We start from the raw sequence: 12,444 nt of genomic DNA on the forward strand, positions 1-12,444 counted from the left end.
AAACCTGGCGCTGGAGCACGGGGGGGGGGGGGGGGGGGGACAGAAAACCTGGCGCTGGAGCACAGGGGGGGGGGACAGAAAACCTGGCGCTGGAGCACAGGGGAGGGGGGGGGGGACGACGACAGGACAGGCACCGAAGCACAGCGGGGGGACAGGAAACCTGACGCCGGAGCACGGGGGGGCAGGGACAGGAAACCTGGCGCCGGAGCACAGCGGAGGTACAGGAAACCTGGCGCTGGAGCCAGGACAGGTGATTAATATCTAACTACCCTGAGATGTAGCAGTGATCCTATAGAGAGCACAATGATCTGAATGGTTAATAGGCATTTTATTATACCACGGGTGCAAATCATGAGACTGAATAAATGTGCATACCTCATTTATATCTAAATTTACAAGAATGGTTATACATACACTATATAGATCGTCACAACTTCTTCGAATACGAACGCCTGATGATAAAGGAGCTCTGCTGCGCACAGTACTGGCCCTGACCGGACAACACAGAGCCCCAATCACTAAAACAGAACTTCCGCAGTCCTGGAATTGTATACGTCCCTAGACATGATCCCATACAAGCCGGAATTGATAGGGGAGGGAGGCCACTTGCGGCTTTAATTAAATTCTAAAGGAAAAAAAAAATAAAAATAGGTGAGTAGGATGTATAAATGGACCGATCTCAACAGTAATACAGATTACAGGAGACCTCTAAGGAAATATGGCTACCAGCCCAGAGATATAGGCACCTACTTCACCTCCCAAATCCAGTGCATAGACTGTTACCGAAGAAAAAAAATTCTGGAGCCACCACTAGGGGGAGCTTATGAGCTTACTGCATACAGTTTTATATGCAATGATACTGGATATTCTAGAGGTTTTCCCGAGCCACCGAAAATCCAAGAAAGTTAGAAGGGAAGCCGGAAAGGACAATCTCGGCTACAGGAAAGGAAGCAAACATGAAATAGCAATGCTCCAAAAGCAAAAATAATTAATTTTGCTGAATAAATGCATTGATTTTCTATGGTTTTGTGGATTTTCAATTTCCTATAAGAACAGTGGCTATTAATTTACATCTATTTAGTAAATTTGATCTGTGTAGAAGATAAAATTAGTTGGTTCAAGCCGAAAACGCAAGTTTTTGGGAAAAAAAAAAAAATTCTGCAACGTCTGCACAAGTCTGCAGTGAGCTCCCTCTAGTGGCGGCAGCAGAATTACATAATGTAACTACGACTACGCAGCAGATTTGGAGGTGCAGAATTAACAAATCTATTTCTCTAGGTGGGCAATCGCCTTTATTCTCCTGGATCCAAAACCTAATTCCTGACAAACTGGTGTCAAACTTCATCACCAAAAAGGCAAAATATAATGGGTTGATAGCATAAGTGCGGCCAAATCTCCTGGCAAGCAGTCATGGACTTCTTACGAAATGATTTGGAAATTGATGGTTTTAATACTTGGCATTTCTAAAAAAAAAAAGGCACAATCTATCACTGAGGGTGGGGGGTTAAGAAAATCAGAATTTCTAAAAAAAAAATTATCAAAGCAGAAGAGAAGATGAAGTCATGGCGGAGGACGACGGATGGGACTGATGGGGTTCGCTTCACAGAACGAGACCCTCGTATACAGGCCCTTCAGCTTCCGGCGACTCCTTCCGGAGACGTAAATGTTCCAGAGTGTTGTGGAAGTGCTTGTTTATCTGCTCCGTCTCCTCGCTGGCCTCCAGGTTGGGAAGGTCTTCACGGATCTTCTGGATCAGTTGGTTCAATACCTGAACGGTGACCTGAAAAAGACAACGGCGCACGTTTAGGGGGGCGGCCGTTTGGTCTAAGTCTAAACTGCCAATCAAAAAAGAATGAGACCTGTGGATAATGGCTGCCTCTCCACCTCCTCCCATACCAGCCAAATGTCACCGAGTCAAACCTGTGCCACTGCCGAAATGTCAACCCCAGGATGAGAGCAGGACCCCCCCCCCCCTCCCGGGGAGTGAGAGCAGGACCCCCCCCCCCTCCCTCCCGGGGAGTGAGAGCAGGACCCCCCCCCCTCCCTCCCGGGGAGTGAGAGCAGGACCCCCCCCCCCCCTCCCTCCCGGGGAGTGAGAGCAGGACCCCCCCCCCCCCCCCCTCCCTCGGAGTGAGAGCAGGACCCCCCCCCCCTCCCTCCCGGGGAGTGAGAGCAGGACCCCCCCCCCCTCCCTCCCTCCCGGGGAGTGAGAGCAGGACCCCCCCCCCCCTCCCTCCCTCCCGGGGAGTGAGAGCAGGACCCCCCCCCCCCTCCCGGGGAGTGAGAGCAGGACCCCCCCCCCCCTCCCTCCCTCCCGGGGAGTGAGAGCAGGACCCCCCTCCCGGGGAGTGAGAGCAGGACCCCCCCCACCCTCCCGGGGAGTGAGAGCAAGACCCACCCCCCCCCCTCCCTCCCTCCCGGGGAGTGAGAGCAGGACCCCCCCCCCCCCCGGGGAGTGAGAGCAGGACCCCTCCCTCCCCCCTCCCTCCCGGGGAGTGAGAGCAGGACCCCCCCCCCCCCCTGGGAGTGGGCGCAGGCCCCCCCCCCCCTGGGAGTGGGCGCAGGCCCCCCCCCCCCTGGGAGTGGGCGCAGGCCCCCCCCCCCTGGGAGTGGGCGCAGGCCCCCCCCCCCCTGGGAGTGGGCGCAGGCCCCCCCCCCCTGGGAGTGGGCGCAGGCCCCCCCCCCCTGGGAGTGAGCGCAGGCCCCCCCCCCCTGGGAGTGAGCGCAGGCGCCCCCCCCCCCTGGGAGTGAGCGCAGGACCCCCCCCCCTGGGAGTGAGCGCAGGACCCCCCCCCCTGGGAGTGAGCGCAGGACCCCCCCCCCCTGGGAGTGAGCACAGGCCCCCCCCCTGGGAGTGAGCGCAGGCCCCCCCCTGGGAGTGAGCGCAGGCCCCAGATGAACTTGGCAGTTGTTAAGATTTTTCCAAGAAAAACAAGCTGCGTCCTCAGAACAAGGACCACGTTTACATCGGGCTGCAGAAATGTCAAAGTAATTAGCTTACAAGCGACAAGCAATTATCACCGGGGCGGTAAGGACCATGGACCCCTGATCCTGCTCGAGGAGAGATTACTGTGCAGACCCCCCTATTACCACCTCACTAAACCATCAGACGCTCAGATCTTCCCCGACACAGTCATCAATGACGGGGACATCACCTCAATCCTGATCCATAAAACATGAAATAAACCCGACGCCGGCGCTTTATCACATAGGAGGATAATTAGAGGATTTCTTCCCGGATCTGAGGACCCTTCGCATCTGTATTCTACACCCCCCCCAACTAATCAGCGGCATTTGATCGCGACTCTTCAAAACCATCCTGAAAACTTGCTGCAGGATAATGAAGGGTGTGCAGGAGAGAAGAAAGGTCGGCGTGATGAGAGGAGCTCGCGTACCGCATCGTTTTCCTTCTCGTAGAAGTAGATGTATCTGTTGAGGATTTCGATGAAGAGCTGCACTTGTAGTGAAGGGTCCATGCACTGATTAGCGATCTTCAGAGCCTTCTTCAGACACTCCATCACCCGCTTGCCGCTGTGAATCTAAAAAACAAAAAGCAGGAACTCGCAGTAATTGAGAGGGAACGCGCCGATACCTTCTACGTTTCCCTGCTGAAGGGGCTCCTCCGAAACGCAAAGAACTTAGAAAAGAAACCTTCAGGCGTGGGGAGGACCGGTAGGCGCGGCGGCGTGGGGAGGACCGGTAGGCGCGGCGGCGCGGGGAGGACCGGTAGGCAACCAGTGCAGTTAGATGGAAATTTGCGCCCGGATGCTGCATTCAGAACAGATTGCAGAGGGGAAAACACTGATCCGTAACGACTTACAGTAATCGGACGAGGAGGTGAGGGTGTACTTTTTTCTATGTTTTTTTATATAACGATGACGGAGCTGGATGCAGAAAGGCCGTGCAGGAATGTGGAGGCCATGACAAGCGCAGGAGACAAAAGGAACATAGAAAAAAGTAAGAAGTCTGGAGGCCGAGGGGCGGAAGACTGAGTACGAGTGGGTGACTGCTGTCAAGCACAGAGTGAAACCATTACCCCCCGGCTCACGAGTCCTAACACGACGTCTCTCCCCCTCAGCAGCTGATGAGGTGCTCAGGACGACTGACTCATGACGGGCAGAATGCGGCTCAAGGCCAAGGAGCCATGATGGGAATACAAAGACTCATCGCATATTGTCCTTTCTCAGAAGTGGGGCTGGTGGCTGAGAACACGCAGCCTGCGATGGGCGCCCGGAGCTCCGCTGTCTGTAAAGAGGTTGTGTGATTCACTGGCTCATTAACCCCTTCACAACCAAACAGCGGCAGTCCCTGGAGCCCTTTAAATAGGAGAGAAGTCCAGGATTGCTTCAGTCCAGTTCTCACCTCTTCGCCGTTCTTATCTGTGTTGCGCCCGGACCAGAAGAGATGAGCGGAGGTGCTGACGGCCCGGCACTGGTCCGGCTTCTTCAGGAGCTTGGAGGCAGCCAGAGCGCTCTGCGTCCTCAGGGGCTCGTGGTTTTCTTCGCTGAAACATTTCATCCTCTCAAAGGTACCGATGATGAGGGTGATGGCCGCCAGCTGAGCCTTCGAATCGCTGATCTCGTCTTCGTACAGGGAAAATGCCTGTGGATCAGATATAAAGCTCAAGTTGTCATAAGTATATACCGTATACATCAAGGAAAACTAGAGGCTGCCACCTCTAACGGATGTCTCAGGTAGTCAGAAAGCAGCGTCATCTCTTCATAGGCTGCTGTTCACTCCCTCCCCCATGCTTTACACCGCAGCTCTACATATTTGCTATAATGTATAACAGATAAGAGCTAGGAGCTTTTCGCTCATGTGCTGCTACAATACACAGCGGCAAACCCTCAGCTGTGCGAACAGAACTAAATTAAGACAAGATGATGGCAAAAGAAAGAAAAAAAAATTAGATTTCTATTAAATGACAGCAAATGTAGATTAATTATGTAAGCTATAAAATTCTGGGGGAAATAAAGATGTAATAATAATATTATTATTAATAATAATAATATTATAACATTTTAATTATTATTAGCATCAAAAATGGTTAAATATTTTATTCTAATCATTTTTGCCATTATTTTATACATTATATTAAAAGACAAATAAAATATAAAAAATTAAATGGACACACCTTCTCATTTAAAGATTTTTCTGTATTTTCATGACTATGAAAATTGTACAATTCACACTGAAGGCATCAAAACTATGAATTACAACATGTGGAATTATATACTTAACAAAAAAGTGTGAAACAACTGAAAATATGTCTTATATTCTAGGTTCTTCAAAGTAGCCACCTTTTGCTTTGATGACTGCTTTGCACACTCTTGGCATTCTCTTGATGAGCTTCAAGAGGTAGTCACCGGAAATGGTTTTCACTTCACAGGTGTGCCATGTCAGGTTTAATAAGTGGGATTTCTTGCCTTATAAATGGGGTTGGGACCATCAGTTGTGTTGTGCAGAAGTCTGGTGGATACACAGCTGATAGTCCTACTGAATAGACTGTTAGAATTTGTATTATGGCAAGAAAAAAGCAGCTAAGTAAAGAAAAACGAGTGGCCATCATTACTTTAGGAAATGAAGGTCAGTCAGTCTGGAAAATTGGGTAAACTTTGAAAGTGTTCCCAAGTGCAGTGGTAAAAACCATCAAGTGCTACAAAGAAACTGGCTCACATGAGGACCGCCCCAGGAAAGGAAGACCAAGAGTCACCTCTGCTTCTGAGGATAAGTTTATCCGAGTCACCAGCCTCAGAAATCGCAGGTTAACAGAAGCTCAGATTAGAGACCAGGTCAATGCCACACAGAGTTCTAGCAGCAGACACATCTCTTCAACAACTGTTAAGAGGAGACTTTGTGCAGCAGGTCTTCATGGTAAAATAGCTGCTAGGAAACCACTGCTAAGGACAGGCAACAAGCAGAAGAGACTTGTTTGGGCTAAAGAACACAAGGAATGGACATTAGACCAGTGGAAATCTGTGCTTTGGTCTGATGAGTCCAAATATGAGATCTTTGGTTCCAACCACCGTGTCTTTGTGTGACGCAGAAAAGGTGAACGGATGGACTCTACATGCCTGGTTCCCACCGTGAAGCATGGAGGAGGAGGTGTGATGGTGTGGGGGTGCTTTGCTGGTGACACTGTTGGGGATTTATTCAAAATTGAAGGCATACTGAACCAGCATGGCTACCACAGCATCTTGCAGCGGCATGCTATTCCATCCGGTTTGCGATTAGCTGGACCATCATTTATTTTTCAACAGGACAATGACCCGAAACACACCTCCAGGCTGTGTAAGGGCTATTTGACCAAGAAGGAGAGTGATGGGGGGCTACGCCAGATGACCTGGCCTCCACAGTCACCAGACCTGAACCCAATCGAGATGGTTTGGGGTGAGCTGGACTGCAGAGTGAAGGCAAAAGGGCCAACAAGTGCTAAGCATCTCTGGGAACTCCTTCAAGGTTGTTGGAAAACCATTTCCGGTGACTACCTCTTGAAGCTCATCAAGAGAGTGCCAAGAGTGTGCAAAGCAGTCATCAAAGCAAAAGGTGGCTACTTTGATGAACCTAGAATATAAGACATATTTTCAGGTGTTTCACACTTTTTTGTTAAGTATATAATTCCACATGTGGTAATTCATAGTTTTGATGCCTTCAGTGTGAATGTACAATTTTCATACTCCTGAAAAAACAGAAAAATCTTTAAATGAGGCGTGTCCAAACTTTTGGTCTGTACTGTGTATATATATATATATATTCTTTTTTAATTAAAATAAATATATAACGAAATAATAAAATACAAATAACCACCACTTAAACATAATTACGCTCCCATCTGCCCATTTATATTTTTGTAACTCGGAAAGACAGAAATATAACGTTTGCAAAGTTGATACAAACACAGTAAGTATAAATAATAATAATAAATAATATAAAGGCTTAACCAGTAAGAGTAGAAATACTTAAAAATTAGTGGAGGCTATTAAAAGGGTTAATGGCCTTGATGGGCCTCTGCCATGGAGAAGTCAATGTTCTGTGAAGGAGCGATTTTCCAAGACGCCCCCAGATAAAAGAAAAGCGAGACGGCGAGGTCATCAGCCGAGTGACAGCAAGTGGGAAAAAGGTGACAGCCGCGGGCGGATCATTACCTGAGACATGAATTCATAGGCCACCGTCTCGTGGTTCTCAAATCCAATTTCTCCAGCTGCCAAGGCCCCTTGAAGGAACAGTCTAAGGGGCAACTCCGCCAATTCGGCTTTAATTAACGCGCTGATCGTCTGGTGAGCGAAGGAGAAGATCTTCTGACACTTCTTATCCCACTTATCATCCTGCACGGGGTGAGAACAGAGGAATAAGTGACCAAGAACTTTTTTAGGTTTGCACACATACTCATATCCCTTTATAGGTGATCTAGATGCAAAAGAGGAAAAGTTTGCTTACTACTTTGGAGTTTTCTTTGTACCGGAAAGCGAGCTGATACGCTGCAAACACCAGCGGCGGTAACGTGAAACGGATTCTCTGATTCCCGCCTGCCCCAAAATGCTTTCGAGCCGTGTTCAGGATCTTAAAAAAAAAAAAATAAATAAATAAGGAAATGCAGAGACAATTAAATAAAGAAATCGGAATGGAGAAAGGCTGCAGTACCAGATGACCTTAATTATTTCTTATTCTGGACAACCCCTTTAAGTGCCCCCCCCCCCCCAGAGCAGAACTCATAACGACCATTACAGACAGGCAGCATGTCATGCTGACTGATCGGGTGCCTCTATTAGTATCTATGCTTTTCCTCATTGCTTCTCTCGGCTCTTCTCCATTATGCTGTAGCGGGTCATTATGGCGGAATAATGAACCATGTCTGTACAGAACGGTTCTTTTATCACGAGCTGGAGTCGGTCCGTTCTCAGGACACCAGCTAATCAATGACGGCAGAACAGACCCAAACCTTCCAATTAACCAGTCCGACCACAGAGATAATGACCCCCGGGAAACTAGAGATGGTAACATGGCAAACCCAACTTAATAGGAACTGATCATTATCAGTAGTCAATGACACGACCCTGCTGCTCCGTAAGAACCACAGTAATGAGAAAGACTGAAGGACTGAACAAAAAACATATACAGTAAGACCCCCCTCTAAAAAAACAACAACTACAAAACTTGTTTTCTTGAAGTATTGATCTATGTATAAATTCTGGGTCTGTGAAGCAGCTCTCTCCCCCCTCTACCAGCAGAAAGTCACAGCACATGGAGCTCCACCTAAGAGATTGGACTATAGAGAAAGATTCTGTTCTTGGTCTAGATACATTGTTGCAGAACATACTGTCTTGCAGTTTTGTTAGGGTTTCTCTACACAGAAATAACCGCAGTAGTAGATCAGTGATCGGCTGTACAGCAGCTCTCTCCCCCCTCTACCAGCAGGAAGTCCCAGCAGTTGATTAAGAAGACTGAGCTATAGAAACATTCTGTTCTTGGTCTACTTAGATTGTTGCAAAACACAGTCTTGTAGTTTTGTCAGCTGTTCCTTCTGTATAAATGACTGCAGTAACAGAGTAGTGATGGACTGTGAAGCAGCAGCTCTCTCTCCTCTCTACCAGCAGGAAGTCTGAGTAGTTGAGCTCCATCACGGAGACTGAAATATATTTAGACTGTTGCAGAACATGACAATCCTTTAGTTGGTTCAGTATTTCTTATCAACTCAGTAACAGATCAGTGATAAACTATGAAGCAGCAGCTCTCTCTCCCCTCTACCAGCAGGAAGTCTCAGAAGTTGAGCTCTATCAAGAAATCTGGACTATAGAGAGATTCTGATCATAACCTACGTAGACTGCTGCAGGGCACACAGTCTTATAGTTTCTTCAGAATTTCCTCATGTATAAATCGCAGCAGTAACAGATCAGTGATTGACTGTGAAGCAGCAGCTCTCTCTCCCCTCTAGCAGCAGGAAGTCTGAGTAGTTGAGCTCCATCACGGAGACTGAAATATATTTAGACTGTTGCAGAACATGACAATCCTTTAGTTGGTTCAGTATTTCTTATCAACTCAGTAACAGATCAGTGATAAACTATGAAGCAGCAGCTCTCTCTCCCCTCTACCAGCAGGAAGTCTCAGAAGTTGAGCTCTATCAAGAAATCTGGACTATAGAGAGATTCTGATCATAACCTACGTAGACTGCTGCAGGGCACACAGTCTTATAGTTTCTTCAGAATTTCCTCATGTATAAATCGCAGCAGTAACAGATCAGTGATTGACTGTGAAGCAGCAGCTCTCTCTCCCCTCTAGCAGCAGGAAATCTCAGCAGTTGAGCTCCATCAAGAAAACTGGAATAGAGATTCTGATCTGAGTCTATTTAGATTGTTGCAGAACGAGTCTTGTAGTTTTCTCAGTATTACCTATCACCGCAGTAACAGATCCGTGATGGACAATAAAGCAGCAGCTCTCTCCCCTCTACTAGCAGGAAGTCTCAGCATTTGGAGCAAGTCTCAATTAAGCATGTGCTGGAGTAAGACGTGCCAAATTCATTAGGAGGCATAATCTCTCAACTATGGGGCGCCAGCGACAGAAAGGTTACTCTAGCCAGCGACTGGCGTACATTTCTGTCATAAAATTACTCCACTTGTGTGTCATAAATAATGTGGAATTTTGACAGGACACTCCTTCTCCTGGATTTGGGACTGGCCGGAAGTGGCATAAAAACCGCCAAAAAAGTTGAAACATTTTTGTCCTACTACGAGTTGCACAAAATTTTTGTTTTTACATTTTTAGCAGTTTTACTTCATAGAAATGATTAATGTATTGGCTGTACAGTCTTTTAGTTCTGCCAGTACTGATCAGTGATGGGCTGTGAAGCAGAAGCTCTCTCTCCCCTCTTCCAGCAGGAAGTCGCAGCATAAGGATCTCCATAAACGAGATTGTAAATATTTCTTTATACACTGCTTAAAAAAATAAAGGGAACACTTAAACAACACAATGTAACTCCAAGTCAATAACACTTCTGTGAAATCTACCTGTCCAGTTATGAAGCAACCGATTGTGAATCAATTTCTCCTGTTGTTGTGCAAATGGAACAGACAACTGGTAGAAATGATCGGCAATTAGCAAGATACCCCCTATAAAGGAGCGGTTCTGCAGGTGGTGACCACAGACCATTTCTCTGTTCTCATCCTTTTTGGCTGCTGTTTTGGTCACTTTTTCATTTTGCCATTGCTCTCACCCCTAGAGGTACAGTAGCATGAGGCGGTGTCTACAGTACAACCCACAGAAGTTGCTCAGGTAGTGCAGTTCATCCAGGATCGCACATCAGTACAAGCTGTGGCAAGAAGGGTAGCTGTGTCTGTCAGCACAGTGTCCAGAGCATGGAGCAGATACCAGGAGATGTGGAGGGAGCCATAGGAGGGCAACAACCCAGCAGCAGGATCGCTACCTCCTCCTTTGTGCAAGGAGGAACAGGAGGAGCACTGCCAGAGCCCTGCAAAATGACCTCCAGCAGGCCACAAATGTGTCTGCACAAACGGTTAGAAACAGACTTCATGAGGGTGGTTTGAGGGCCCGACGTCCACAGATGGGGGTTGTGCTCACAGCCGAACACCGTGCAGGACGCTTGGCATTTGCCACAGAACACCAGGATTGGCAAAGTCGCCACTGGCGCCCTGTGCTCTTCACCGATGAAAGCAGGTTCACACTGAGCACGTGACAGACGTGACAGAGTCTGGAGACGCCGTGGAGAGCGATCTGCTGCCTGCAACATCCTTCAGCATGACCGGTTTGGCAGTGGCTCAGTAATGGTGTGGGGTGGCATTTCTTTGGAGGGCCGCACAGCCCTTCATGTGCTCGCCAGAGGTAGCCTGACTGCCATTAGGTACCGAGATGAGATCCTCAGACCCCTTGTGAGACCATATGCTGGTGCGGTTGGCCCTGGGTTCCTCCTAATGCAGGACAATGCCAGACCTCATGTGGCTGGAGTGTGTCAGCAGTTCCTGCAAGATGAAGGCATTGAAGCTATGGACTGGCCCGCCCGTTCCCCAGACCTGAATCCGATTGAGCACATCTGGGACATCGTGTCTCGCTCCATCCACCAACGTCACGTTGCAGCATAGACTGTCCAGGAGTTGGCGGGATGCTTTAGTCCAGGTCTGGGAGGAGATCCCACAGGAGACCATCCGCAACCTCATCAGTAGCATGCCCAGGCGTTGTAGGGAGGTCATACAGGCACGTGGAGGCCACACACAATACTGAGCCTCATCAGGAGCATGCCCAGGCGTTGTAGGGAGGTCATACAGGCACGTGGAGGCCACACACAATACTGAGCCTCATCAGGAGCATGCCCAGGCGTTGTAGGGAGGTCATACAGGCACGTGGAGGCCACACACAATACTCAGCCTCATCAGGAGCATGCCCAGGCGTTGTAGGGAGGTCATACAGGCACGTGGAGGCCACACACAATACGGAGCTTCATTTTGACTTGTTTTAAGGACATTACATCATGGTTGGATCAGCCTGTAGTGTGTTTTTCCACTTTAATTTTGGGGGTGACTCCAAATCCAGGCCTCCATTGGTTAATAAATGTGATTTCCATTGATTATTTGTGTGTGATTTTGTTGTCAGCACATTCAACTTTGTACAGAACAAAGTATTCAATGAGAAGATTTCATTCATTCAGATCTAGGATGGGGTATTTCAGTGTTCCCTTTATTTTTTTGAGCAGTGTATTTCAGTCTGCTTAACTTGTGAAAGAAAATATTGCCAAAGCCACAAGACTGGATTTCTCTATGTAGAATCACTGCAGTAACAGATCAGTGAGTGATAGTGAAGCAGCAGCTCTCTCTCCTCTCTCACAGCAGGAAGTCACAGCACATGGGGCTCCATCAAGGAGACTGGAATATAGCAAGATACATTTAGACTAGGTACCTTGTGAAAGAACATACTGCCAAAACTACAAGACTGGATTTCTCTGTGTAGAATCACTGCAGTAACAGATCAGTGATCGCCTATGCAGCTGCAGCTCTCTCTCCCCTCTCCCAGCGGGAAGTCTCAGCCAACACAAAATAGAAATTCTTGTAGCTTTTAGAAGAGAATAAAGCAAACGTGACTCTTGCATGAACAGTACCACATTGTGCCAAGTGCTGTGTAATTTCTCTCTAAAAGAAAAATATATATATATATTCATTCGCCATAAAAATGGAACCATTGTGAGATTAATACAAGAATAATGGGCAAATACAGATCGGCTCCCTCCCCCAAAAATCGCACGGCAGAATAGGAAGCTTCTCTGAAATGAACCCCGTGTCTACACGTCTTAAGAATGTGCTAAATGACACAATTAAGAATGCAAGCGAGCGGCTCCCAGGGATACTCCACGCACGCACGAACGGGTTTCAGAAGCTTTCAAAGGTTTTGCTTTATTTCAGTCTTCAGAGAGGTGAGATAATGCAAGAAATCCCCATTTGTGGG

At 47.9% G+C, this 12,444-nt stretch overlaps 1 protein-coding gene across 1 annotated transcript in view; it reads right to left on the reverse strand.

Annotated features, from left to right (window-relative positions):
* Positions 1-309: 309 nt before the first annotated feature.
* Positions 310-12,444, reverse strand: part of VPS35 (VPS35 retromer complex component) — a 58,229-nt gene continuing 46,094 nt past the window's right edge. The window contains 5 exon segments of the mRNA XM_073659639.1: positions 310-1,780; positions 3,396-3,539; positions 4,363-4,602; positions 7,146-7,325; positions 7,438-7,560. Coding sequence (XP_073515740.1) covers positions 1,601-1,780; positions 3,396-3,539; positions 4,363-4,602; positions 7,146-7,325; positions 7,438-7,560 — 867 coding nt within the window. The 3' untranslated portion in view covers positions 310-1,600.

The sequence above is a fragment of the Phyllobates terribilis genome, unplaced genomic scaffold, assembly GCF_046119375.1.
Source record: "Phyllobates terribilis strain yellow unplaced genomic scaffold, ASM4611937v1 Scaffold_14__1_contigs__length_39327217, whole genome shotgun sequence".
NCBI classification, from domain to species: Eukaryota; Metazoa; Chordata; class Amphibia; order Anura; family Dendrobatidae; genus Phyllobates; species Phyllobates terribilis.